This window comes from Mesoplodon mirus, assembly GCF_964341445.2.
Source record: "Mesoplodon mirus genome assembly, chromosome: 13".
NCBI classification, from domain to species: Eukaryota; Metazoa; Chordata; class Mammalia; order Artiodactyla; family Ziphiidae; genus Mesoplodon; species Mesoplodon mirus.
In genome coordinates, this window is record NC_138989.1 from 63438348 (window position 1) to 63464835 (window position 26488).

Sequence of the window (26488 nt, forward strand, 5' to 3'; positions counted from 1 at the left end):
TTGTACAATGCTTGGCACTCATTTCATAGATACTTGATTTTTGTGCCAGCAAAATGCCTAAGGGACAGACATTCTTGTTCCTAGGTTACAGATGAAAGACAAATGCCCTGAGAAACTGCCAGTTGTCCACGTCTTAGGACACTCACCCCAGTGGGCCCAACACTGGGATCACCATGAGCGGACACTGGTGGTGGTATTGGCGTGGGTGGTCTTGCTGGCCAAATACCTATGCGTTTATATTAGACACCAGCAACTTTTCCTTTCCTACAAAAAAAATGGGGTTGAAATAGCAGCTCTGTGAGACCACTTAGGACATGGGGAGAAATACTTCTAGCCAACGTCCTGTAAATGCTCCTCACGTGAGGGACGAGAACCAAACGACTTCCCACAGGGGAGCTCCTGTTCTGCCCCGCAAGCACACCCTGCCTCTCTCTGGATATCATCGCCTACCTGAAAATATTCCATGTCTACTATGTGGATGTAGTGACAGGTTTATTTTACCTTTGAATTGATGTATGACATAAACACAGTCAAATGCATGCATACTCTTTGAACCACCACAAGTCCCACCCCCGGGCGGGCCCCCTTCCAGGCAAGGCTCCCCGTCTCCACCAGAGTTAGCTACCACTGGGACTTCCAGCCCCATCAGTTCATTTTGCCTCAAGTGAACAATATTTGGTGAAAATTTGTTCTGCTAATATGAATGATCTGTGACAGCAGAGATGAGGGAACTTTGCCTCCCTTCCACAAGCCACTTTTGATGCTGGCAATGTGCGGCTTGAAAGGCAGTAGGCAGGGTGCACCCAGCACGATGGATTGAAATGATGGACAGATGCCCAATACTTCCTAACGTTTCTTAGTTTGAGCAGGAGGACTCCTTCCTGCCCCGCACCCTTCCCCTGGTCTGAGTGCTATTCTTTAAGGAAGGTGGGAAGAAACATCGGAGGAATGCTTGTAGAGCAGTGTGTTCTTAGGGATAGAAAGCTATCTGTAGAAGCCAGGTGATGTGAAGGGGAAATGAAAAGAGGGTGTCGGGGACCTCCAGGAGGAAGTGGACCCTCTGGCCCAGTCTTGGAGGAATCCGGATAGACTGAAGAGGGACAGGGCCGGGCTGGGTGGAGTGGGAGGACGGTGCAGACAGACTTGCATCTGCAGATCTTTCCAGAACTCTCTTTAAATGCACTATGCAAGGTGTTTAGCTGCCTCAAATTCAGTTAAAAGGACTTCCACCATGGTCTTTGTTCCCTTCTCTAGAGTGATGAGTGACGGTTGTCAAAATCTTCCCAAGATCAGCCAGCAGAGGCCACGGTCCAAAACCACAGTGGGGAAGCCAGAGGGCACCAAGCCCCTCCACAGGGAGCATCTTAAACAGGTCGGGCCGGCTTTACTTGACGTTGGTAAAATTGCAGGTGGCTGAGAAACAGCCCCAAGAAAAAAGTCACATTTATTTGTTTATTGAGCACAATTTGATTTTGTTAAATTGTAGATTTTCTTCCAGCACACTGGGTTAAAAGGACAGGCAGAACCCCAGGCTTCCTAACGTTTCTTCACTTGGAAGGAGGACTCCTTCCTTCCCACAAGCTTTCCGCTGGTCTGAGTGCTGGGTGACAGGTCTTGAGGGGTGAGTCCTAGGCCCAGTCAGAGCAGGAGGGCCTGGTCCTCACGAAGCACAATCCTCCCGCTTGAGGAAACTGTAGGTGCCAGCTCTACCTGTCCTGAAGCATGTCCCTGGGATCCGAAGTGTAGGCCAATGTAGTCTCGGGTGTGGCTGGGCCTCACAGTCGCCTGCTGGGTTTCTCCAAGGCGCACATGGTGGGTCACCACCCCAGACCTCCACACTGGACTTTCTGGGGAAAGAGATGCATAGCAAGAGGAGAGAGCCCAGCAGGTGTGTGAAATCCATGCCAAGAACCTTCTGGTTTAGGACAAAACATACCAGTTTCAAAGGAAAGAGAACCAATGGAAATGGTGAAGAGGAATGAAAGAATGCATGATAGAAAGGCATCAACACAAAACTCAGTTGGTCAAAAGGAATCTCTCACCTGCAAGGAGGTTGTGTGGTCCTGGCCATTGCAAACTGGCTCAGGGGGAGGGGAGGTGAAGGGCGGCAGGATGAATCCCACAGGAGGCTGGCTAACTGTCGACTATGTTGCATCTCCAAACTCAGCCGCCCCTGCCCACAAATACCTCTGGTCCGAGGAGAAAAGACAGGCCAGTGAGTGGGCATGGGTGGAGGCCCAACCATTTCCTCCACTGCTTGTGCTGCTCAGAGCCCGTGGCTTCCTGGGACAGCTCCTCCTGCCTGTCACAGGTAGAGTTTATTCATCTTGTTGGGTCTGCACAGAAGTGGTTGAATCACACATGGGAGTCCCCGTTTGCAGGATGGTGTGGGACGACGGGACGGGCAGCTGCAGCCAGCATCTTGAAGTTGCTTTCCGCAGCTGGCTTCTCACTGTCTTCCTCTTTCTCCAGGAGCTTGTCAATCACACTCATAAGGAGAGTGCTGACTTTGGCTTAAGTATATCTGGAATCAACAAAGGCAGTGGAGAAGAAAACATCCGCCCACCAAAAGTAAGTGGGACTCATGAACTGAACACTAAACGGGGGAATTCCCTTTTCTTTTTGAAAATGAACATTTTTAAGTGTTATATTTGTCAAAGAGGAAAGGTAATATGTGATGATCAAAGGTTGGCTGTGGGGTGAATTGGGAAGGGACTGGCTGAGGATGAGACCCTGAGGTGCTGGTCTGGATCTCCCTCCTGGGTGGATGGACTTGAATGAACGGCCCCATCTCCAAGGGGCTCAGTTTCCCATTTGTAAATTGCTGGGTTTGGAAGAGACGGCTTCTAAGGTTCCTTTCAGCTTAAAAATTCTGTGATGACAGTAATAAAGTTCTCTGCATTACCTAAGGAGTTGTGGCCTCGCACTCATTCTTTTCTGCCCTGTCAGTAGGAGTTGACTAGCCATGTTCCTTTCTCCTTGGAGATATGGCTCTAGGCTTGAATGTAATTTCATGTGAACCAGGAAACCTCAGTTGATATAAGGCTGATCTTGTCCTCAATAGATATTTATCCCTTTCCTAATGAACCTCATGTCCTGATTCGTAAATAATAGTCTCTCAAACAGAAAAGACCCATATTGGGTAATTGTAGGCCAAAGGTAGGTAAAAATGGGTCACTTGGAAATAAAAAGCAGCATCGACACCAACGTGTGTCTCTTGATTATAACTTTTCAGGGTTGAATGTCATTGAGTCATCTTTCTTTTTTTCATCGTACGGGACTGCTGACTTACCTCTGGCCAGCTCTTCTCAGGCAAACTAAACTCTGGGTGTGTGTGTTTGAAGGGGAACTGGGAGCATCTCCCTGAAATCAAGGGGAGCCGCTTCATGGGCCAGAACTGGCTCCTTTTAGGGCCTCGATTATATGGGCAATTCCTGGAGGTGACACATTCGAATCACTGCTGCCCATGGAGAAATACTTTCCTGCTCACCGTCACTACCTATGTCATGTTTTTGGTCACTTGTGTGCCCAGCAGTGCTGCTCTCATGAATATCTCATGTTAATATGAATGGATGTTTCTGATCAGGTCAAGGAAGGGGCTATTTAACCCAGCACTTAACCTTTGAAAGAATCTGGCTATAAATTCTCTTTGCAGCAGAAATGTCCTCAGGGTAAACTGTGGACGGTTTTCTCCCTAGCATTTCATAAGCTGAATGAGGGCATATGGTCAGGGGCCTATCTCCAAAATGGGTCTTTCATCGCCATCTCAGAGCCCCTAGCTTCATGATTCCCAGGCCCCCGTGCAAATTTTGTAGATGTGCTGTTTCCAAAGGCACTAGCTTTGGAGTCAGCCTGCCTGGGTTCAAACCCCAGGTCAGACCTTCCTGGCTGTGAATCTTGGGCAAGTTGTTTAATCTCTCCAAGCCTCATTTCTCTCATCTGTGAAATGGAAATAATCATAGTGCCCACTTCCAAGGTCATAATGAATGGAGTGCCTTAGTCTTACACCCAGCACATAATAAACACTCAGTAAATGTTGGCTACTGTTATTGTCTTTTATTTTTTACCGGCATCCTTGCTTTTTCACTCTGCCTCTAGGGGAGACAGAAGGAGTATGGGTAGGGGAGACGGATATCTGGGTTTGAATCCTGGTCTTAAGTCACTGGTTAGCTGTGTGGCCCTGGGCAGATCATTTAACTTCTCTGGCCTTACCTCCACATCTGTGAAACTAGGATACCACTCCCGAGTAGCAGAAGTGTTAGAAGGATTGGAAATAATCCTCACAAGTACCTTGCACACCTGTTTTGTGCCAGGCAGTCTCCTGAGTGGTAAATGTACAGTGTAGTCCATAAATAGGAGCTATCAATATTCTTGTGCCAATGAGGTCTTCCTGCATGTGGAATGTTTAAAAAGGACAAGACAATACAGGGAAGTAGACATGTAGGAAGCAGATGGTGTGTCAGGGACTGACAAATGCTTGGGAATTTTATCCAAACCAACTCCATTCCGAAGAATTTCTTTATAACTTGTTTCTTTTTCCTAGAGTGCCCCAACTTGATGAAATCATCTTGTTCATTATTAGTGGAGTTTCTTTTTGAGGCTTTAAGTTTGCACTACATACCAAGGCACATAAATGTGTCTTAATTTAATGAAACTGAGCTATTAAGGTTAGTCTCCCCTCATGTTTTAATAGCCGTTTCAATAACTGTTACTTCCTTTCAGGGCCAAATCATTGACTTCCGAGGGCTCCTCACAGATGCCATAAAAGGAGCAACCAGCAAACTTGGCTTGAACAGCTTCGACTGTAACCCAGACCCTTCAGTAAGTGGCTAAGATGGGACATTCATCTTGCAAACTGCCAAAATCCAGATGAACTTTGGGAATATAATTTTGGGTCCAGGGAAACCTTGAGATCAAGTCAAAGTTCATAGCAACCTGCCACCATTTGTGTCCTGGAGATCCGTGCCCTGCTTTTCTTCCCAAGTGATGAAGTAATATTGTAACGTTAGGCTTTCTATTCCCATCGTCAGGAACGATTGTTGAAACCTCTGAGTGCATTTATTGGCATGAACAGTGAGATGCGAGAATTGGCAGCCGTGGTGAGCCGGGTAAGATCTGATATTCAATTCACAAATTTACGGAGGCGGATTGGGGCTCCTGGAGCACTGTGGGCTGCTTCTTTTATTAATAACAATAAATATAATCATTTATTTATAAAGTGCCCCCACTTGCAAAGGCACTCATATTGTTTAGAGGCACAATAATGCATGATGAATAAATTATAGAATCGTAAAATTACAATATAAAAAGCCCACCATCTCACTATAGAGGCCACGAAAACCCAAAGAGAAAAAGACTTAGAGTGGGAGGGACAGGTGAAAGGGTTTAGAGCCGAGCCAAGACTTAAGGAAAGAAAGCCTCTCAGAGAAGGAAAGAGCACGTCTGCGTCTTGTTTAAACAGTCGAAGCCTAGAAATAGAGATGTTGGGAGTCTGATTTCCTAATTGGAAATTTTCATGAAGAAACGGATTAGTAGGAAAGATCTTACCATCCAAACTACTGATTTTTCAAGATTGGCCCCCAGGACCTAAAGACAGTGAAGTCTAATGGTTAACGACACAGGCTGTCGAATAGGTTGACCTGGATTTGATTCCTAGATCCTCCTCTTTCTAGCTATGTGACTTTGGGCAAGTTCCTTGGGAATAGAATAGATTCCTGAGTTATAGGAGGTTTTTCTAATTTCCAGTGATCTCGTATTTAATGAAAGACTGAAAGCTAGACAGGCTCAGAGAGATGTTTAAAATGATGCAAGAACTTTACAGCTGCTCTGAGGTCATTAAGGTCCCCCAGGTCTCCTTTCAGCCCAGCATTTGTCCTCTGCACGCCTCTGATGTGTCAGGCATGTGCTGGTGGCTGGAAACACAAAGGTGAACGACTGAACACAGCCCTTGCCCATAAGGGTTTCTCGTCCCACGGGCAAGGTGCACTTTGAGAGCATAACGGATGGGTATTGTTGCGCCAAGAAGTGGGGAAAGTGTTAGGGAAGAAGATACGCAGGAAATAGCCACGTGAAAAATGAGTAGAAGAGGGTGGGGGGAGGCATTCTGGGCAAAGGTACAGACCTGTGAAATTGTAGCGCTTGTGCAGTGCTTCTCAGGAGCCAACTGGGACGCAAGGAATGGTGGGAGATGGGCTGGAGAGAGAGGCCAGGGTTCCTGCGTGTAAGGGTGCTGCGAACAGGACCCAGGGCAGGAGTCGGTCTGTAGGAGACTGGGAATCTTCTCAAGTCGTCCATCAGGAGAATGGGGCAATCAAATGTACTTTTAGACAGTTTGTTCTAATGACGGTGTGGAAGGCTATCAAAGACATGGAGATAGGAAGACCAGCTCTGAAGTTATTGCCAGTGAGAGGTTGAGGGATGGAGCCAGGCTGTGGTAATTAGGATGCGTAAGAGAGCAGAGAAAAATATTTTTATACCCCCACATCAATAGTCTTGTTAGTGTTTTTGCAAAAGGATACCAGGACTAGTGATAATAAAGTTGTAGAGTAGAAGTGGCCTGAAAGGATTCCATTTGGAACCCTTCCCACAGTACAGTGGGAGGCAGTCATGCAGACCCTGCTTGAATGCTGACAGGGATGGGAGCTCACCACCTCCTGAGGCAGTCCTGCTGAGTCTTGAGAACTTTTGATTGATATAAGGAGGGACTTCCTACTGGGAACTTAAACAGTACCACGAGGAATTCAATGTCAACTCTAGAAGAAGGCAAGAAATACTGCTATTATCTATGGATGCCTTGAACTCCAAGGTAGTTGAATCCCCACTGTGTGCCAAGCTTTTCCTAAGAAAGTGTGGTAATAAGAATGAGTGGGTGGTCCTTTAAAGACAGGGTGGTTCTCCCAAGATTTTGGAAGACTGAGACCTTCGTCAGCTCACCCAGGAATGGATCATACATATTATACACCATGAAAATCACCTGTTTATTAGTTTCTCTAATAAAATTTGTCACTTCTGGTGAAGGGAACTGGGAGGATGGGGGACAGAAGTGGAGGTATAACATCTCACCAGCATTTAAAAAATATGTATATTTTTGAGCCATGTGCATGTATTACTTATTTAAAAATTAAATAAATATAAAAGTAGTTTGCAGATTGTTCTGTAGTGATTCAGAATGACTTTGGAAAAGAGGTGGGTTTTTTGTTTTGTTTTGTTTTGTTTTGTTTTTGGCTGTAACACTCTAGACATTCAGCTTGCCCAAAACAGCTCCTACTGAGAAAGGCCCCTGAGTGACTGTTCTGAGCATCTAGTGAAATTGAAGTTTGGAAACTGTAAATTAGTATCAGTAAAAGCTACCTTAATTGATTACCCTCAGTAGTTGCTACAGGGCTCTGCTATGCGAGGGGAAGACTTTCGCTTGGTTGTTGGCTTCCTTGGGTTTTGTAGAAGCAATTGCTCCTGATGGAAGTAGGGAGCGATCACTAGGGAAAAAGAGAAATTGGTTTCAGAGGAGCATTATCTCTTTTAGGCAGCAAATTAAGAAAGTGTTTTCGAGATCAAGGAGCAAGAGAGAGGCCAGGCAACAGCTAGGAACTATGTTTCAGAGTAAAAGCTAATGTAATTTGTAGGCATATTCTGTGGCTTCTTTGATTACGGTTGTAAATCAGCATGGTTTGCTATTGACCGAAGACAGGTATAGTCCCTCATTAGAAGATTTTTTTTTTTACCCAGAAGTACCATATTATATCAGCAATGTCTTCTTCAGGGAATATCACTGAATATTTTCATGACATCCCTTTGGTGAACTAGCCTCAAATTACAATGTGTATATATACACATGTATCTAACATGAAAAGTGTTTATCACAAGCACTTTATGTCCTATTGTAAGTCAGGTAGTCTGCTGCTCCAATGTTTATTACAGCTGTAGAGGAGAACATTAGTTTTAACAAAATGATCAAATGTGCATTGCAGGACATTTATCTCCATAATCCAAACATAAAGTGGAATGACATTATTGGACTCGATGCAGCCAAGCAGTTAGTCAAAGAAGCTGTTGTGTATCCTATAAGGGTAAGGATGGGAAGGAAGCCTCTTGGGAGATATTTCTGTTCATTATCCATTGGACAAGCTATATGTCATATACCCATCAGGAAGAGAACGACAGGGTGATTTTCTGTCCACAAATTAACTTTTTGCCTGTGTCACAATATTTTGTCAACACTGGAGCACCAAGGCTCAGTCCATTCTAGGCAATTTGAAATCATGTTACATATCGGTTGAAGGCAGGTGTCTGCTCTAAGAGGTAATTTAAGATCTAAGACTCTATAATATATATGATTTGTCAGTTACTATAGGTTCAAATCAGCCTGCCTCCCTAAAAATATACTTCTTATAGTAGAAATACCTGCCATAAGAGAGAGCATCTGACTTTGTTTGCATAGATCTTCCCCCTGCCCCCAACACCCCCATCATCGGGGGCTTTGCTTTCAGCTGGTTGTAAAGACTAGACAGCCCCTTCCAGGGCACTGGCCAGTAGAGCCATAGGGTTGTGCTCAGCTTATTCCTGACAAATTTTTGTGCAGAGTGGCTCACTAAATAGGAAGAAAAATAGAAAAACAAGACTCTTCATGTTTGGTTTACAACAGTGGTGATGAGAAGGTCAGTGTACCACATGGCTTTTGCTGTGTAACAAACCACCCCAACACTTAGTGCCTTAGAATGACAATCATTTATTGGTTTGCAATTCTGTGGGTGGGCTCTTTGGGCTGGGCTTAGCTGGGCCAGCTTGGCTCTTTTCCACATGATGTTGGTTGGGCTCACTCACATGTCTGGGACATCAGCCAGGGTGGCTGGAAAAGATGGAAAAGCTGTGAAAGCTGGGATCACCAGGGCAGCTGAGGCCTCTCTCTGCCCCTCGTCCTCTGGCAGGAGAGCCCAAGTCTTGTTCACATGGTGCAGAGAGTTCCCAGACAGAAGCAAGAAAGGGCAGGGCCCAATCCGTGAGCCTTTCTTCTTATATTCCGTATATTTGCTCGTCTCTATTTTCAAGTCTCTTCTATTTGCTAATGTCCCACTGGCCAAATTCACCAGGCCAAATCCAGATTCAGACAAATACCCTCTGCCTCTTGGTGGAAGGAGCTGCAAATAATTTGTGGCCACTTTTTGTAACCTCCTGCAGTTAGGATTACAGATTTACTTTATTGAATAACCTATTTATTCTTACCACTGGGCCCTTGCAGCCCCTGATTTTTGGATGCTTCTTTTCGAATGGGACAAAATCAGTAAATTTGGACTGTCTTCCCTTTCTTCCTTCCTGTGTTCAGACATGGGGGTAAGAAATATACTGGTGTTCAGAATTAGTAGAAATGTATTTATTCCCTATTTCCTCTGAGTGGCTCTATTGTACAAGACTTCTTGCATGAAAGAATAGAACTTCCCAATCAGACTCTCTGGTTGTGTTATCTCCATGGTATTGGAAGTTCCACATGATGTCAACATTTTGACATTAGCATCAGCAAGAAACTAATAGCTAGTTATAATTTTACTATTATTTTTCCTTCTCCTTGGTTCTCTACCAACTCCAGATGGCTTGAGTTTGAGCTAATGGGAGAGACTCACTGAAAGTCCACGCATGTCCTGTTTGGAGTCAGTGTCTCATAATGTATTCTGCACTGAATGTTCGCAACTTCCAAATCAGGCTTCACCATAGCTTTGAGCTTTATTCACATACACTTTTGTATGTTGGTTCTAGTGTGTATCTTAAAGAGCATACCTGCTTCACAACATTCAAAAGATTGCCAGATGCTCTGCATATATATCGAACTCGGGGAAATGATGTTATGCATGTGAGAAATGACTGTTGAAACAGAGAGGAAAGTACCTACATATGCCTTTCTTCTCCTTAAAATAACTGCTCTTTTAAAAAGTGACAAAAATTAAGCCATGCATCCTATCAAGTGTGAAAGTAAAATTGGGATAAGTAAGATATATATATACAGAGAGAGAGAGAGAGGGAAGGAGAAAGCCAGCCTTAAAAAAAGGAGGGCCTGACACAGAGTTGCGTGTGTTTCACCCTAGCTCCCCTAGCTTGCCTGAGCTCAGGGCGCGCAGGCTGACGTACAGGTACTAAACATCATCCTTGTTCCTTGTTCCCATAGTACCCACAGCTGTTTACAGGAATCCTTTCCCCCTGGAAAGGACTGCTGCTCTACGGACCTCCAGGTAAAGGGCTTTCTGTTTTGGCCTTGGTATGAAGCGTGTGTGCAGAGGACGAGTTGCCCCATCTGTCCTTACTTCAGGGCTGGGGCAGTGCTTGCTGAGTAACCACCTCCTGTTTTGCTTGTGTGACTGCCTTCTGTCTGCAGGCAGAGGAATGGAGTCCGAGGGCCGCTCATATATTTTACCCACATGTGATTCTAGGTACAGGAAAGACTTTGCTGGCCAAAGCTGTGGCTACGGAATGCAAAACAACCTTCTTTAATATTTCTGCATCTACCATCGTAAGCAAATGGAGAGGGGATTCAGAAAAACTTGTTCGGGTAGGGATTCTTGATTTTGGATTTTTAGAATAAGTTCTGGCAAAATACCGTGGTACAAAATGAGGTTATATCTTATTTGTTTTAAGTGATTTGTATGTTCAAATTTATCCTGGATCTTAATTACCAAAAACCTGGGAGGTAGATTGACTGCTATATGTGGCTATCAGTCATTCCCCTATCAGCAAACATGATCTCCCTTCCTTTGGGAATTTGACCAACAGCCCTTTTGCGATTCATGCGACTTGGGAATAGAAGCTGGAAAAAATTGTCTCTGAAGTGGCCTATTTTTTCTTCATTCAAGAAGCATTTATTATTAAGCATGTGCAGTATATTTAGTTAACATTTATTGAGAGGCTACTACGGTATGCTAGTCCCTATACTAGATACTCTAAGGAAGAATCAGGAAACTTCTTTCAGGTGCTCTGAGCAACTTTCCTTCGCAGAGCCCATAGCCTGTAGGGATTTTTTTCTTCCCTTAAGAGATTGTTTCCATCTTTACAATATCTCATTCATAGTATATGGTATATTTTATATTATAAAATTTTACTATATCTTCCAGTCACCTTATGAGAACACTTGTTTTTTGATTTATGCCTCAATGTAAGGTGGGTCCTGCTCAGAAATCCTGTTAAACTATTGCACTCTGTAGGGTGACTGATAAGTAATCAATACAAAGTGGATATAAATATGATATATTTTCTGAAAAGAAATTACCCTAAAATATTATGCTTAAATTACATTACTTTGGATAGACTTATTTTCAAAATATTGTGGCTTATTTGGAAGTGATAATAAAATATTTTTAAAGGATTGATTTACCTAAAATAACCTATTACTTATTACTTTGTGATTGTTCTCAAGTTACTTCAAATGGGTAAGTTTCTATAAATTCTTATCACCCCTACCAGATTGTAATTCATGGAAATCTATGTTGACATCTTCTATTTCATTGTTCTTCATCATGAGTCTAACTCAATGCCAGACAGGGTTTAAATTCAGCTGCTCCTAAATTTACGGGTTCCATGTGATTCTAGTTAGCTAGATTTCAATTAGCTTAAATCCAACAAACTAGAATTCTTATCAGCCTGAAGACTTTTTTCTTTAACATTCCGTTTCTGCGTGATGAGGAACAACAAAACTTACAGGGTGCCCCCAGAATCAGTTTAGATTCATCTCCTGTTATGAACTATGAGCACAAAACACTGCAAGGTGCTTAGAGAAAGGTTCCCTGGACAAGACGCACCCAGGCAAAGAAGAAATTCAGATGTTTAATGACTATTCTTAACAAAGATTTAAACTAAATGGACTTTCTTGTTTAATGTTGAATAGCCAGAAAAGTCATTTAACTAGAATGCTCCGTTCTGTGTGAGCATGTTATTTAACTCAAGTTTTCCTCTGCTTCAGTATTGTTTTGTTAGACTTCTAAGAGTTAGGAAATGATTCCGCCCCCAATTTTTCCCCCTTCCTTTACCATACATTTAAAAAGTAGCCTTTCAGGGACTTCCCTGGTGGTGCAGTGGTTAAGAATCCGCCTGCCGATGCAGGGGACACGGGTTCGAGCCCTGGTCCGGGAAGATCCCATATGCTGCGGAGCAGCTAAGCCCGTGCGCCACAACTACTGAGCCTGCGCTCTAGAGCTCATGAGCCACAACTACTGAGCCTGCATGCTGCAACTACTGAAGCCCGTGAGTCTAGAGCCTGTGCTCTGCAACAAGAGAAGCCACCGCAGGGAGAAGCCCTCACACCACAACGAAGAGTAGCCCCCGCTCGCCGCAACCAGAGAAAGCCTGCACGCAGCAACGAAGACCCAACACAGGCAAAAATAAATAAATAAATAAATAAAGTAATTAATTAATTTAAAAAAAAGGAAAACAGATAACTCTGCTAATGCTAATCTGGAATGATCTTATCTTCTGTCCTTCCAGAAATTACTCTTATTTTCTGAGCTCCTGGAAAGAGCCTCACCTGGAAAATCTTGGTCACACTGTCAAGATTCTTACAGTGAAGGTTTCAGATAAAGAAAGCCCTTCAAGGCCTTCCCCTAAATCAGAGATGCTTTCCTACCATTTGCTTCTCTTTCTATTCCAATTAAAGAGTTATTTATAGGGAACCCTTCGGTTACGTTTCTCCCTCCCCTCCTAATGTTCATGTCTCTTAGGAGTGGATGCTATTGAGTAGCTGAGTGGTCTCTTTAGCAAATGCACACACCTGTTGTTGCTTACATCTTTCAACATTCCACCCTCCCCCAGTTGTGTGATTTAACTTCCTCCAAGAACTTTTGAAAATTTTAGACTAATGCTTCCCAAGCACTTACCCAGGATTCTATATATTCTCTGGCAGTGGAAGGGCAGTGGCGTGGTCCATGTGGAGACATAGGCTGCAGACGTGGTTCTCCTTCCAGCAGGATGTTTGGTCTTATTGAGGCTGTTGGTCTCTCTGCACTTTGGGGAGCTCCTTGAAAATGTGTAAAAGTGTTCTAATGTGCCATTTTTCATTGGGTAGATTGCTGTTGTTGTAATCATCCTTAAGACCAGGTATATTTGAGCTTTTCTTTTTGTGACAGGAAGACAAATTACCTGCTGCTAATGAGTTGGTCTCTGTTGTGTCTAAAAAACATTTGTGATGAGTGTCCCGGCATTGACACTGTTCTCTTAAGCTCACTGGGCTGAGCCAGTTGTCTTGGCTGAATGAAATAGGATTCTGTGAAAGGAAAACACTTGCACATGAACATGGAGGGACCACACACACACAAGCAGTGGTGAAGGTGAGGAGTTTCCCATTCAGTGACAGGGAGGCCTGTAAGGGACGACCTGCTACTACTATGAAAGCCACAATCTGGCCTTTTCTGAGCCCTTCCCCTCTTATTTATTCTGTGATGCTTTGCTAGTGCTAAGTGACACAGAGGATAAATCTCCTATGCCTATTAAAGAACATCTATTCTTTTCTAAATCTCTAATGCTTTCTCTGATCAACCAGGGAAGAATTGTATATGGTGCTCAAGAGATTAGTTTCAGGGTTTTTTTAAAAAAGGTCTAGTTTTTTATACTCTTTTCATCACCACCACATCTCCCTTTAGAGCTCTCCATTTTGTTTTTATGGCTGTTCTTTTGCTGGTTGCTTTCCTGTTCTTATTCAGTCTATAATATTTTATTCTGGAATGGAACATTGTATTCAATTGGGAATTGCCTTCAAGTACCTGAGTCTACCAAACAGCAGAGTTGGGGACCCCGTGGAGTAATTTGGGGAACAGAAAGGGCAAAATTCTTTGGCCTTGTTACCCATGACTGGAACTCTGTCCTTTCTCTGCAGTTCTTCTGAGAATAACGTTCTTATTGTCTCTAAGTGGTAAGGGAAAAAAATTATTAACTGATTTTACGTATTCCAAGGCTTTTGTGTCCATGTGGAACATGTTATTGGCAGGGGGTCTCAAGGGTTAACTAACAAATTAGCTAACAAAGTAACTAACAAAGCTCAGGAACCGAGTTTTATCTTTTTTTTTTTTTTTTTTTGTGGTACGCGGGCCTCTCACTGTTGTGGCCTCTCCCGTTGCAGAGCACAGGTTCCGGACGTGCAGGCTCAGCGGCCATGGCTCACGGGCCCAGCCGCTCCGTGGCATGTGGGATCTTCCCAGACCGGGGCACGAACCCGTGTCCCCTGCATCGGCAGGCGGACTCTCAACCACTGCGCCACCAGGGAAGCCCCCCGAGTTTTATCTTAAGCTCTCCCATTTATGATTAGTAACTTTAAAAAAATTTATTTATTTTTATTTATTTATTTTTGGCTGTGTTGGGTCTTCGTTGCTGTGCGTGGGCTTTCTCTAGCTGTGGCGAGCGGGGGCTACTCTTCACTGCGGTGCGTGGGCTTCTCATTGCGGTAGCTTCGCTTGTGGCAGAGCACGGGCTCTAGGCGCATGGGCTTCAGTAGTTGTGGCACACGGGCTCAGTAGTTGTGGCTCGTGGGCTTTAGAGCGCAGGCTCAGTAGTTGTGGCGCACGGGCTTAGTTGCTCCACGGCATGTGGGATCTTCCCGGACCAGGGATCGAACCTGTGTCCCCCTGCATTGGCAGGAGGATTCTTAAGCACTGCGCCACCAGGGAAATCCTATGATTAATAACCTTGAGCTAACAACTTATTCTCTCTGGCTCTAATTTTACCAAGTGATAAATGGAAATAATTGGACCATGGGGTAGTGCTACGGAGAAGTAACTGTAACGATTATAAAGTTATTGTGAAATAACAAAGTGAAGCATAAATGCTTAATATTACAGCTATCCTAAGCTTTTAATCTCTGGGAGCATCTGAGAACTTTAAGTATATGAATTTGAACAAGTGGTTGCTTTTCTCCCACCCAGGTGTTATTTGAACTTGCCCGCTATCACGCCCCCTCCACCATCTTCCTGGACGAGCTGGAGTCAGTGATGAGTCAGAGAGGCACGGCTCCTGGGTAAAAGAAAGGGTTTTTTTGGTCATCACTTCTCCCCTCTCATAAGTGTGTTTGACGGTCGGAAGCCCATCGACATTTACCAGCAGTATTAGCCTATTAATAAGCCCACAGATTTTCTGCAGACACACAGAAAGGTCTTCAAATTAGATCCTGTTAACTGAATAGCTGATTTAAGTAGTTTTTATAACCAGAGGAAATGTCATCCTCCCTTCCCCCTTCCCCACAGAGTGGATTTCAGGCCTGAAGATCACCCAGCCCCTGATCCCGGGCTGCCATAACCATCCTGCTGGCTCAAAATAGCCGCCTGTGAACACCTCCCTTGGAGCCAGAGGGGCTGCCTGGGGGGAACGGGGCTGCCAAGGGCTAAGCCCTGAGAGGCGGCCCTGGACAAGGCGTGTGAGGCCAGGGAAGCCGCCACTTCTCTGTGACACCAGACTGTGGCTCAGCTGGACCGATTTTACATCTTTTTTTTTTTTTTTTTTTCTTTTTGCGGTATGCGGGCCTCTCACTGCTGTGGCCTCTCCCGTTGCGGAGCACAGGCTCCGGACGCGCAGGCCCAGCGGCCATGGCTCACGGGCCCAGCCGCTCCGCGGCATATGGGATCCTCCCAGACCGGGGCACGAACCCGTATCCCCTGCATCGGCAGGCGGACCCTCAACCACTGCGCCACCAGGGAGGCCCCTGGACCGATTTTAAATATGTCACATATGTTATCTCTAAAGATTAAGTGTCCACTAATGTCCCCAGCAGGCAGAACACATCTCAGACTGTAATGAGGTTGTGTGTGTGTGTGTTTTAAGAACATCTTTCTGTCTTCATCAGAGGTGTTTTTCTTTGAAACTTTGTACTAAACTTGGTATCCCTGGCTTGAAAAAACAGCTCTCAGGGAAAACTCAACACAGCTGCATTTACTGATGGCCTCTAATGGTCTGTCATCAAGGCAGAACTAATATTAATGAAAAGTAAACAATTATCTTGTTGGAAGTATAACTGGAATATAATTTATGAAATTTTACTTATTAAAAACCATTTTCCCAGCAGAGAAAAACAACCATCAAGATGCATCCAAGATGCATGAGATTCATGTCGTTGATTGAAATGCGACTGTTTCTGTGGCTTCATGGGTGCTAGTCAGCCCCAGGCTGGATGCTCTGCCTCTCCAAAGGGGGCCTGGCTGGGAGCCCACCGGGCTGCCCTAGTGGTCAGTTCCTCTGCAATGCCCTGTGCTCCTGGCCCGCCTTACTGCAGTGACACTCGCCCTTACATGCGCTCTGCCCATCTCCATCCCCAGGGCCCTCCACAGCTTTGATTGAGCTACTTTGGAAACTTCATCTACCAGCCTTGAGCATGTCAGTTTCCTTGTCTGGAAGTTAAACACTGAAACGAGAGTCTTCAAAGGATAAGGGAGTAAGGGCAGGGGCTCTGAAGACTTTGGGGGTCATATTATGTTAAAAGAATAGTAATTATGTGTAAATGCTAGACAAATATATAACGATGTTTATATTTATATTTCCTCTTAGATAGAAAGGGGCACAGTTCCTAAAAAACCCATAAGCCTAATTTGGGCTGCCACCATATACAGGCAGAGATGAGAAGCTGAATGTCGTGTTGTGCTAGAAAGGCACTTTTTTGTCCTTTTAACTTGATCTACATGAGAGTCTGCTGGAGCTGGTCAGGACCTTGAGCCACTTTCGATTGTGCACGTCCTATGGTGTAGTGATCTCTTTCTTGGCGGGAGGGTCTCAGCAGTGAGGGTGGTGGGAAAATCGGAGGATGAATTTGCACAGAAAACTGCCTCTAATCTGCTGTGCAAGGAAAGCCTAGTTTCCGTGTCATTATCTTGTCTCTTATTAGAAGAGAATGAAGCATTGTGTTGTAGTTCATCTCTTCTTGGACAGTTTATGTCCATACATTATACTAAAAGAAATAGTGTGTGTAAAATACTTCATGCCTGCGGTATAAATGAAAAGGATTATTCTCAATGAAGCCATTTTTTAAAAGGGTAAATGATAGGGCAGGTCAACACAGCCAGGCTGCCTTTTTTAATCTGCTAGTGCCACCGTCTCCCCTTCGGTTATTTTCTGGTTCATTGTCAACCTTTGGTTTTCTTTTCAGTATCATCATTGTATTCATTTACTTCCTTTCTGTTACTGTTTGAAAGTAGTACCAATTGCTTCTTTTCTCCAACCCTGGGATGAGTAGCTCCTGAGAATGCGGCAGGGAAGGGGTTAGTTGTCAGAAGGGAACCCGGTCTGCCGTCACTGAGTCCTTGCTATGAGTGTCACTCTGGTCATGGAAGCAAAGACTCTGCCTCTTGGCAGCATCTCACCTCCTCGTCTTTCTCCAGGGGAGAGCACGAAGGCAGCCTGCGGATGAAGACTGAGTTGCTGGTGCAGATGGATGGGCTGGCCCGCTCCGAGGATCTCGTGTTTGTCTTAGCAGCCTCCAACCTGCCATGGTAAGAGATCTAGGGAGTACATTCTGAATGCATTTTCATGAGCCACTGAGTACAGGTGAAGATATTATACTGAGCACTTGAGGAAAAGTCCTCTTGTTTGGTTCCAGCCCCGGAAGATTAAGCTGAAGGCTTTCCTGGTCAAGTCCTCAATCCTTGCTACTTGTACCGTGAAAGAATCTGCCTGAACAGAAGAAACATAGGTCAGGGCTACCACTGACAATATTTAAAATGGACATTCTGAGTTTAAAGCCAAATTATTAACTGTGTTTAAGCAGGGGTTTGGCAGAGAACTGTAAAATGCTAAAATCTGCAGGACTCAAAGAATATTCCAGAAATAATATGTTTGGATTTTAACATGTTAAAATGAAACTTTAGGGCTTCCCTGGTGGCTCAATGGTTGAGAGTCCACCTGCCGATGCAGGGGACACGGGTTCGTGCCCCGGTCCGGGAAGATCCCACATGCCACGGAGCGGCTAGGCCCGTGAGCCATGGCCGCTGAGCCTGCGCGTCCGGAGCCTGTGCCCCACAATGGGAGAGGCCACAGCAGTGAGAGGCCCGCGTACCGCAAAAAAAAAAAAAAAAAAAAAAATTGTGGCTGTGAAATCCTTTAGAGAAACAATCTCCCTTCCTTCACCTGTTTGAAACAGGGTTGATCATAACCTCTCTACTTATGACCCAGGGGGACTGTGAGAGTCAGCTGAGGAGGGTGGGTGAAAACTGGACAGCTTCGTGCACGGCTCCGGGAAGGGCTGTGCCCCCCAGGGAGGAATAGAGAGCCTTACCTCCCAGTGAAACCTGGGGCTTTGCTGAGGAGGTTATAGTGCTGCCGCAGTTTCCCTAAGGTGATCAGTTGTTGGGAAACCTGACATAAGATGGTTCAGAGAGGAAAAACAAAAAGCTAGTAAGCAATCAAAAATAGAGAAGCCTAGAAGGGTTTTTCTGAAAGAATTGCCTCTCATCATGTCAAATGGCACATACCTATGTGCTTTTGAGCTTGGATTCCTTGACATCACAGATTGCATCCTTTCAGCATATCTGGGAACCGGTAAGTCCTACCCATTCTTGAACATCGCTGGGTTTAAAAAACAACTTTTTATGATGAAAAATTCTAGACAAACACTAAAGAGAAAAGAGCACAAAGAACCCACCATTTCCTAGTTTCCATAATTAGCATCTTGCCCAATTGATTTAATCTATTTAATCTATTGATTTAATCTATTGCTTTTAGTCTAGAGTAATTTAATCTATTGCTGCCTCCTCTCTTGTTTTGCCGCAATATTTTAAACTGTATCCTAGATTCTCATGTTATTTCTCACATATATATACTTCAGCATACATCTTTAAAAAAAATAAGGGCATTTTCTTACATTACCACAGTGTCATTATCAACCCCAACAAAATTAACAGTAATTGCTTAGTATCCTCTAATACCCAGTTTATATTCAGATTTCCCATATTGTTCCAAAAATGTCTTTTTACAATTGGTTTACTGAACTGGTAACCAATCAAGATTTGCATTTTGTAATTGGTTGTTCTCTTAAGTATCTTTTAATCTAGAACAGACTCCCTCTTTTTTTTCCCCCACTTGCTATTGACTTGATTGCTAGGGAGGTTGTCCTGCAGAGTCTAAACTTCCTGGATGTGGCTCATTGTATGCTCATGGTAATACTTAGCTAGTTCTTCTTACCCTTATAATTACTCTAGACTAAAAGTTAGATTGATTAGATTCGATTCAGGATCAATATAATTTTGGGGCGACATACTTCATACATGATGCTGAGTACATTACATTCCATCGCATGCAGAAGTATGTAGTGCCCTGTTGTCCCACCTGTGGTGGTACCAAGATTGGTCAGTGGGTTCAGGTGTGTCAGCCAGGTTCCTCTGCTCTATAGTTCCCATAAATGGTTGTAGCATCCATTGATGAGCTTTGCCTGAATCACTTATTTCGCTAGAGGTGTGATTCTGTCATTCCTTCTGATTGATAGCTGGAATTATTCTCTACCATAGAACTTTCCCCCATCCAATAGTTATTTGGTTACCCTGAAATGTAGTTCATACTTGAAAATCAGAATTTTCTCTTTGATTTTTAGAGTCATGAGTTGTGCCCTAGCAACCTCCAGTGGTAACCAATGAGTCAGTCTCCCTCCCTCTCTCTCTCTCTCTCTCTCTCTCTCTCTCACTATGATCTCATGACTTGTTTGGTATAACATCATTAGTTTTTTTTTTACAGCTTTATTGAGATCTCACTCACATACCATACAATTCACCATTTAACGTGTACAATTCAATGGTTTTAGCTATATTTATATTTATTTGATTATACAATCATCATTGCAATCAATTTTAGAACATTTTTCTTTACCCTGAAAAGAAACCCTGTACCCATTAGCAGTCATCCCCATCTCCTACCCCCAGCACTAAGCAACCACTAATCTATTTTCTGTTTCTATAGATTTGCCTATTTTTATACCTATGAGTGGAATTATTATGGTAACTCTGTGTTTAATTGAGGAGCGACCAATCTGTTTTCCAAAGTGGCTGCACCATTTTACATTCTTACTAGCCATGGATGAAGGTTCCAATTTTGTCACATCCTCATCAGCACTTGATATTCTCTGTCGTTTTGATTATAGTCATCCTAGTGGATGAGCAGTGGTATCTCCTCTCTTTGATATGCATTTCCATGATGACTAGTGATATTGAGCATCTTTTCGTGTACTTACTGGCCAATTGCATATCTTCTTTGGTGAAATGTCCTTTCAAATCCTTTGTCCGTTTTTAAGTTATTGAGTTATAAGATTTGTTTCGTCCTCTATCAGATTTGTAGATATTTTCTTTTGTGGCCACTAGTCTGTCTTCCCTCCCTCCCTCCCTCCCTCTCTGAATTTGTTGTTCCTCTTTCTTTCTTCATGCCTTTGCTAAACTTCCCATATCTGTCCCATTTCCCAAGCTCCAAGCCTTTCAGAAGACCCTGTAAGTGGTTTTTCTAGAGCAGCGCTGTCTAATAGAAATATAATGTGAGGCACACATACTTAAAAATTTTCTAGTAGCCACATTAAAAATTATCAAAAGAAACAGATAATATGCAATTTTGATAACATTTTATTTAACCAAGTATATCTAAAATACTATCATTTCCATATATAATCAATATAAAAATTATTATGATAGTTTACATTCTTTTTTTCATACTAAATCTTTGAAATCCAGTGTACACTTTATACTTAGGGCATGCTTCAGTTTGGACTAGCCTTGCTTCAAGTGCCCAGTAGCCACATGTGGTTGGTAGCTACTGTACTGGACAGGGCAGATCCAGAGACTGATTGTCAGCCCCCATGCTGCTGTGGCAGAGATTGATAACTGCCTCCCAATATTTACTTCATCCTTCTACTCTCATAACAGAACCCCAACTTTTGGATTCTATTTCTTAGCCTCCCCTTCTGTTAGGTGTGGCAGGGCCAAGCTTCTTTGTCATTTGCACAAGGTGACCCAGGCTCAATTTGAATATTCTGCTGCAGACCTGGAATCAGCCATTGATTCACAGAGCCCTGGTTCCCTTTGATGGGAAATACTATTTAGAGATCACAGTCTCACAGTTATGGGTGTTCCTTGCTACTGGATTATCATTGCTTCTTGGCCTTTTGATTGGGCAGAGCTAGGAAATACATACCTAGTTTTATTTATTTATTTATTTATTTATTTATTTATTTATTTGCGGTACGCGGGCCTCTCACTGCTGTGGCCTCTCCCGTTGCGGAGCACAGGCTCCGGACGCACAGGCTCAGCGGCCATGGCTCACGGGCCCAGGCGCTCCACGGCATGTGGGATCTTCCTGGACCGGGGCACGAACCCGTGTCCCCTGCATCGGCAGGTGGACTCTCAACCACTGTGCCACCAGGGAAGCCCATACCTAGTTTTAAGAAGAGGCAAATGATGAGTTCATACTAATATTTACCACTCAAATTTAAGATTACAAGGTTTTAAAATTATTTGATTTTATATTTGTGTCTTTGTGAAAATTTTACTTCTTAACAACATTAATATAATTGCTATTCACTTTATCCTAATATGTAGATATATTTTATATTTGTGTCTATAACAGAATTTTCAGTAATAATACCAAACCTATCATAACAGTAACATTTTGATGAAGAAAATGGTACAGACCTGGCATAACTAAGATGGAACAGCTAATTCTGGATTTCTCATCTTCAGCACTCTTGACATTTGGCGCCAGAGAATTCTTTGCTATGGGGCCTCCTGTGCGCTGGGCCATGCTGAGCAGCATCCTTGGTCTCTCCCTGCTAGATGCTGGTAGCATCACCCGCAGTTGTGACCGCCAAAATAGGTCTTCAGACATTGCCAGATGTTCCCAGGGAGGGGGGCAAAATTACCCCCGGCTGAGGCTCACTGGACTAATGGAAGGAATGACAGACATTATTTAGAGACAGACTGTCACATCCTCCACAAATAAACTGTCAAGTTTTTTATAAGAACTCCATAAAATAACTGAACTTGGTTTACTTACAGAAAAGGCGGCATATTACAGAAAGTGTTCTGTATTTTTATTTTTTCCATAACAAAATGTTCTGGAGATCTTTCCAAATAAGTACAGAAAGTTCTCCCTCCTTCCCTTTGTAGCTGCGTGTGTTCCATCTTGTTCATATGATAATCTACCCCAGTCACCTACTGATGGGCATTTGGGCTGTTGCTACTCTTTTGCTCCTACAAATAATGTTGCAATGAGTAATGGTGTGCATATATCACTTTGTGTGTTTGCCAGTGTATCTTTGGGGAAGGTTCCTGGAAGTAGAATTGCTGGGTCAAAGGGTTAATGTGCATGAAATTATAGTAGAGATTGCCAAATTTCCCTCCATAGAGGTTGTACATTTTGTATTCCCACCAGTGTCCTGCTTTCATTACTTAACATTATAGTAAGAACATTTCCAACGTCATTAAATAATCCTTGAAAATTGGATTTTGTAATGGCTGCCCAAAATTCCCACGTGTGAATATACCACAATTTAGTTAATCATTCCTTTCCTGTTGAACATAAATGATGCTCCCAACTTTCTCTATTATAAATAACACTGAAATGAACTTCCTTGAATAAAAATCTTTGACCAAAATCTAGTTATTTCTTGAGTACAGATTTCTGGAAGTAGGATTGCTGTATGAAAGGGCATAGTTTTTTTTTTTTAAGTATTTTGCTACATATTGTCCAAGTCCTTAAATTAGGAAATAGTATATTTTTATCAAGAGTATTGGGACAGACCTTTATTTTGTCTTCAAGATCTTAGATGAGGGAATAAACTTACCTGATTCAAGCAATCTATGCTTGTTGGGGAAATAACTAAATTATACCAAACTATGTAAAAACCCAGTCGTAAAATCCCCAAAGAAATTCTTTATGGTTGGTTAGTGGTATTTCTTATCTACAGCATCTTCCAGGGCACTAGGCTATCATCTACTGCTTGTTAACTTATCACTTTCCCTAGACAAATCCATTCTGTCTCAAAGGGCTAGTCATTTTCTCCCTTCTCAGCAGTGAGGTGGCGTGCAGCATCTTGGTTTAGTCAGTGCTTCTCCTCCGAGGACCTCCTTCCTTGATCTATATCATCACAGAAAGGACAAGAAGGAAGCAAGAAATAACAGCTCATCTGTGTCATTTGATGTGTAAATTAGCAACGAGAAGAATAACGAGTGTTGCATATTTAATATTACCACTTAAAGTAATAGCCCTGGAAGAAGTGTTTAACAAGCACAGTTGGGGCTAATTTGACCCGTCTTGATTGTTGAGTATTCACAAACTCAGGCCTAGGAGTACAGAGGGAAACAAAATACTGAACAGGGCTATTAAGGCAAATGCCATCTTTAGATGTCTACTAAACTTGATGATAGTTCGTACAAAGAAGGTATAAAAATTGTATGTGTGAAGTGTGTTGAAACTCATCTTTTCCTTGTTATTTGCAAAGGGGCTAGACATTTCACTATCCCTTTTAAAAATCATCCACCTAGTATGACCACACTCTGTGTTAAAAAAAAAAATCTTAATATGTAAATAAAACATAAGATCCTAGAGATTCTGGCACTGGGAATGTGGAAGAATGTACCCATGTAAACTGACTTCTTCCCATATGGGCTCTCTCCTGTCTGGCGTGAGATTCCTATAGACGTGTATACATGTGACTGAAGGGGTCAGCAGACATAACCCTGGGTTTTTCTGCAGTAGCTCCATGTGTCTCCTGGGCTCTAGGGAGAAGCTGTGCTCTCTGAGGTCCTACCTTTTGGCCTCGTGCCTTGACTATCATTACCCTCTAGATCAACATTTCTTCAAGAATGGTTCCCCACAGGTCATTATCCAAAAAACGGGATCTAGTGGGATCTAATTTAACTCAGAGATACTGAGTTACAGTTCAACTGATTTCCACCCTGGCAGGACTTCTCAGTGCCTTTAAGATGCTATTGTGTGTTGTGACTCTCCAAGAAAAGCTATGAGAAAGCAGTACATTCCATATTTATTTGACCCCAGAATCCCTTCCTTAAGGAGCATCTCATAAGACCAATGTTCTATTTGAAAACCTTTCGGGAAACGGTGGTTTGCATTAACTCACTCTGATCTGATAATTACATCTTTCATTGCAATAGCATTCAATCATGCTTTCAGGCTTTTAAAATCTTTTATCATTTTAAAAAAGGGACAACAGGCTCCAGATGAAGTCACTTGTTCTAAGCCCACATCATCAAATCGAGACTCAATGCTTAACCTAATAGCAGTTTCAATCTCTCCCAGGAATGTAATCTTAACCAGGCAGTCTGGAATCACCTGGTCAGTACTAGTGAGGTAATCCACTGGATAGACTCTGCTGTTCCCCAAAAGAAGGTGACCTTACCCAAAACAATCCACTCTTTGCTCATAACTTTCTTGTTGCATCTCCTTCTGCCTAGAAAACATTTTCCATTTTGTACGTGTCTTCAGAGCTCCTTTCTGTTTGCTAGATGGGATGCTCCTGGATTCCTGAATCATTGAACAAAGCCAAATAGATCTTTAAATTTACTCATTTGAATTTTGTTTTTTAGCAATAGTATGTCCGTGCCTAGCAGTGGTCAAATTGCTTTGCTTGAAATTGCTTCTCTCCATACAAAGCTTCACCAACCTGTGCGATGATATCAAGTTCAAGATCCTCCATATGTGGTTGATGGGTGATTCTGACACAACCAGGAAAAAAGTGTGTGGTGCAGGATTTGGTCGGTGCAGCGGGGCAGGCACAGGACTGACTGGGCAGGAGGTTACTAGGAGTAACCTTGCCCTTGCCCCATTCACACCTTCTCAGTTTGTTTGGTTTCATCAGACATAAATTGATTTCAGCCTGGCCTACTGTGGCATTACTTTATCTTAACAGGGTGCAGGTTGACATGTGAACTGTAATTCTAAAACCAAATTTTAAAAAGTATAAAATTAACATAACCATTTTATAGAAAATTTGAGAATTAGGGAAAAACTACTCATAATTTCACCACTGTGACATAAGTATTATCTTTGTATATACCCTAATGGTGAAAATGTTTTGGTTATTTGCTATCATTTGTTGCCTTTGTATCCTTCTGTGGTAATTTTTTTCCCCAAGAGGGAAATCATTTTCACCATTTTGGCTATTTAGAAAAATAATACATGTTCATTATAAAAGTCATATTTTATATGCTTTGGTGTTGCTTGAAAGTGCACAGTCCCCTATAACTGTACACACAGACACCACCCCACGCCCCACACACAGAAACAAAAATGTGAACGTTCGTGGATATGTATTATTTTGTTCTGTGGCCTGTTTTTTTCTTTCACTTAATGCATTGTGGACAACTTTGAAAATCTACCTAATTCCATATAGAATCCCACGTATGAGTGGGCCTTAATTTATTTGACTTTTCTTTTTCTTGAGGGTTTTAATATGGCACCAGCGCATTGGACCAAGCTCCTTCCATCATGACTCCCAGCACAGACACTCGGTGGGGGGCAGTTTTCCCTCTGACATTTAGCTGGGGTAGGGCAGGTATTATCAAAAAGGCTTTGTGTCCTGGTGGACCTGCTCTTCCCAGCCCTTTGTTAGAGAGCATGTGCTTTTCTTGAGGCTTCTGTCTGTGCCTGTTAGCAGTTTGTCAGTGGGCTTCTCCAGCGCCCCATGTGGGAGGTCTGAGGGAGGCAAAACAGAAACCTGAGGACACTGCCCTGTCGGTCCTCATGTCCCCTGCTCCCTAGCCCCTCGTCCTCCTTCTTTCCAGTGTCTTCCTATGTTTAGATGCTGTATTCCATGCAATGAATTTTAGTAGTAGTGGGTGGACTAGAGAAGGATGGGCTACTCCATCTTGGCCTGAAGCGAGTCTCTCTTATATTTTTGATTCCCTCTTTTATCATTTTATACATCTTAAACACAATTATTTTATCGTCTGTATCAGTGGAGTTTAATTCTGTTCTTAGTTTCTTCTGCAGATTCTCATTCTTGGTGGTTCGTTATATGTTTCAGAATTTGGGATGGTGAGCTTACATTTAGTGAGGGGAACTCTACCTGTGAGAGTCTTACACGTGTCCTTTCACAAAAAATTTATGTCTGACTGTGTCAGGCTTTGGACACCTGGAAGCTAATTTCTTAGCATAGGGTTTCTTCATCCATGCCAGTGAGGGTATGTCAGATTCTGAATTATCAGTGAAGACTTTTTCCCACCCCAGAGTATAAGACACATTCCCTTGGTTCTTTGCATTGCTAGTGGGGAGATTTTTCTAACCCATCCTTTCATAGACGATGTGCCATCTGGTTTTTTGTTTTACGTGATGGGCCTTGTTTCTACCTGCCACCTTGAATGGGCCCAAGGCCTTCTATGCTATCCCACAGGTAGACTTTAAAATCCAAACTTTTCTTGCAACTAAGAGGCAAACACTCAGCCACAGCTTCAATTTCAGCTGCCCAGTCTTGACTTTTGGCTTCCTCTTCATTTTTAGGGCTTGAGAATTTTGCTGCTTCCTGTGGACTCATTTGTTGTGTATACCAGAAGTGTTT

The 26488-nt window shown here is 43.1% G+C and overlaps 1 protein-coding gene across 6 annotated transcripts in view; it reads left to right on the forward strand.

The window, feature by feature from the left end:
- Positions 1 to 26488, forward strand: part of KATNAL2 (katanin catalytic subunit A1 like 2) — an 88912-nt gene that overhangs the window by 54303 nt on the left and 8121 nt on the right. For 4 of the 6 annotated variants that reach the window (XR_014295724.1, XM_082640541.1, XM_082640542.1 and 1 more), the window contains 9 exons: positions 1255 to 1372; positions 2473 to 2571; positions 4723 to 4821; positions 5031 to 5108; positions 7968 to 8066; positions 10154 to 10217; positions 10416 to 10534; positions 14886 to 14977; positions 17325 to 17435. Coding sequence is in view for 5 of the 6 variants with exons in the window: in XM_082640541.1 (XP_082496667.1) it covers positions 1255 to 1372; positions 2473 to 2571; positions 4723 to 4821; positions 5031 to 5108; positions 7968 to 8066; positions 10154 to 10217; positions 10416 to 10534; positions 14886 to 14977; positions 17325 to 17435 (879 nt within the window). In the remaining variant the exon portion in view is untranslated. Of the gene's footprint in view, positions 1 to 1254; positions 1373 to 2472; positions 2572 to 4722; positions 4822 to 5030; positions 5109 to 7967; positions 8067 to 10153; positions 10218 to 10415; positions 10535 to 14885; positions 14978 to 17324; positions 17436 to 21575; positions 22617 to 26488 lie in introns of those variants that run through there. The other 2 variants (XM_082640545.1, XM_082640544.1) reach the window with 2 other exon arrangements.